Here is a 2,528-nt window from a genome sequence, read left to right as displayed (position 1 = left end):
ACATAAAACATCCCATCAAATATTATTTTAGTACCAAATTCAAACCAAAATTTTACCAAACTTACCAAAAGAAACATAATAGTAAAATTTAAAAATAGTGTGCTAAAGAAACAAGTTTGGTTTTTGTCTAATATGTGTTTATATGTGTTATGATAATTGTGAAAAGATATCCTAGTCTTATTTGCTTTCGACAATAACTTTATAAGAATACTGGTATTATATATTGATAGTGGGTAAAATATACAGATATAAAACTGGTAAAACAATAATAAATGAATCAAACCTAAAATTCATATGGATCAACCTCGCAAATTAAACTTAGGGTGTGCTTTTTTATCTAATTTTACAAGATTTTTACTATTTATCAAAAAAAATTCTCCAAACAACGTCAAATCAAATATCTATTTTTTATTTTATATATTATATTAGTGATTAATTTTACATATTCAACTATTTTAATTTAAAATTTTTAATATTTAAATTCCAAAAAATAAAAAATAAAAATCCAAACCGCCAAACAAACTTACCCAACTCTCCATTATTGGAGTTTGTTTGATTTAGGTTTCGAATCAAAATCCTAAATAAATTAATACTAGTATTATTTCTTCTTACAAAATATAATCTTAAAATACTATTTAAAATAAAATATAAACTAAAAACAAACCCTTAATTCTTTTCAATTGAAAGTTTCATCGATGACAATATATATACACATTATAATTCTCAAATATATATATCATTAGCTAGCCATATCTAAAACACCAAATGAGACCCTTACTTAAAAAAAAAAAAAAAAAAAAAAAAACAACTTTAGCAAGTCAATACCTAAATTGGATTAACCAAAATTCTAATTTGACCTAGAGAGAGAGAGAGAGAAAAACCCTAAAATGGATCATTAATCATAATTTTTATATATATAATACTAATAATTAAAAAAAAAAATCAAAACCCATCGTCTCTCAAATACTCTCCATCAAAAGGGTTACAAAAACTTTCATCATCCCATGGCACAAAATATGGATTTTGCAGATAATTAGGCAGTGTTTCATAATAAATTCCACCACCACTACCGCCACCGCCGCCGCCGCCGCCCAATTTTCTGTCCACCGGCGGCGGCAGTTCCGCGGCGGCGCTAGGGTTTAAAACAGCATCATCGTTATTGCAGCCGAATCGAATCAAATCGGCATTGGCGGCGTCGAGCTCCTTCTGGAGACGATCGACCTGCTTCTGCAGAAAAGTTATGGCGCCGACGCAGCCGTAGACGGGATCTCTGACGCGTGCCGCCGCCTCGAACGCCAGAGAATTGACGGCGTCGTCGCGCTGGTGGGGATGGAGATCGTTCAGGAGCTTCGTGACGTTGCTGGCGCCGAAGATCTTGTGGACATTCGCGAATTTCTGAGGATCCTCCGGCGGGAAGTATGGCGCGAAAATGCAGCCTGGTTTGCACTTCCGACGAAGGAATTTGCAGGCTGCGCAGGGGCAGTTGTAGGAGGTTGAAGACGACGCCATTGTTGGACCTTAATTTCCTGGAAATTCAATTTCGATGATTTTTTACAAATTTGGTTCTATTCTTTACCCCTTTTGTCATTTCCAGGGCAATTTGTATTTTATTTATTTTATTTTAAATTTCAAATTTTTATGATTTTTTTTTTTGGCTATGCAGCGATCAATAATTTTTTTTTAAAAAAAAGTTAGTTGGTTGCTTTCTATTGATAATCTGGAAATTGTTAATTACAAGCATGATTTCATTTTTTTTTAAAAAAAATAAAAAATCGAACTTTAATTATTTAGTTAGTGTTGCTTTCGATTGATAATCTGGAATTTTTTTATTACAAATTCATATAAAAGCATATTTTTAGAAAAATAAAAATAAAAATTCTATGATTCTAGTGTTACTTTCTATATTGATAATCTAGAAATTCTTGAGCACAAGCATGATTTTTTTATTTTCTTTTAAACTTAATTTAAATGTTTGTCCTTAAAAACCAGTCTAATCATATATGTATATATATTTATTCTGATTAGTTTAGCAATGATCAACATTTTCACAAAAAAAAATAAATAAATTCTTCTAAGTTCCATGACTAGTGAAAATCAATGTAATGAAAGGAGATTGTGTTTGAAAAGATGACTTTTTTTTTTCCCAAAGATTGATTAAAATTTTGATTAATCAAAGAAACCCTAGCTAGATCAAGAAACAAACATCAGATTGACAATTATGACCACCACTGTAAACCTAAAAAACCAATTTAACTATAAGAAAACAAGAAAAAGTAAAACAGTAAAGAAGCAAAAATAAAAGGGATTCATGAATTCACCTGCAGTGTGTTCTTGAATCAGACTTTTTTTTTTTTTTTTTCTTCTTCTTCTTCCAGCTGTGTTGGATAAAATCAAATAAAATGTTCCACAAACAGTAATTTCTTGCTTTCACTAGAGGCAATTCCAAAAGCTGCAGAAGCCACAGAATTAACAGACAGAACAATCCAATAGATGGTTTAATTTACAGATAGCCATGATCAGAAATTGTA

The 2,528-nt window shown here is 30.7% G+C and overlaps 1 protein-coding gene across 1 annotated transcript; it reads right to left on the bottom strand.

The window, feature by feature from the left end:
* Positions 1-942: 942 nt before the first annotated feature.
* Positions 943-1,512, bottom strand: LOC127246165 (protein LATERAL ORGAN BOUNDARIES-like). Its single transcript, XM_051267414.1, has one exon. It carries the CDS (start codon positions 1,507-1,509, stop codon positions 943-945), a length of 567 nt encoding a protein of 188 aa, XP_051123371.1. The 5' UTR covers positions 1,510-1,512.
* Positions 1,513-2,528: the final 1,016 nt, after the last annotated feature.

The sequence above is a fragment of the Andrographis paniculata genome, unplaced genomic scaffold, assembly GCF_009805555.1.
Source record: "Andrographis paniculata isolate CXL003 unplaced genomic scaffold, ASM980555v1 Contig26END, whole genome shotgun sequence".
Taxonomy (NCBI): domain Eukaryota; kingdom Viridiplantae; phylum Streptophyta; class Magnoliopsida; order Lamiales; family Acanthaceae; genus Andrographis; species Andrographis paniculata.
This window is presented reverse-complemented; position numbering and strand designations above follow the sequence as displayed.

Coding starts and splice junctions, on each gene's coding strand:
- LOC127246165 (XM_051267414.1), bottom strand. CDS start 1,509: ATGGCGTCGTCTTCAACCTCCTACAACTGCCCCTGCGCAGCCTGCAAA.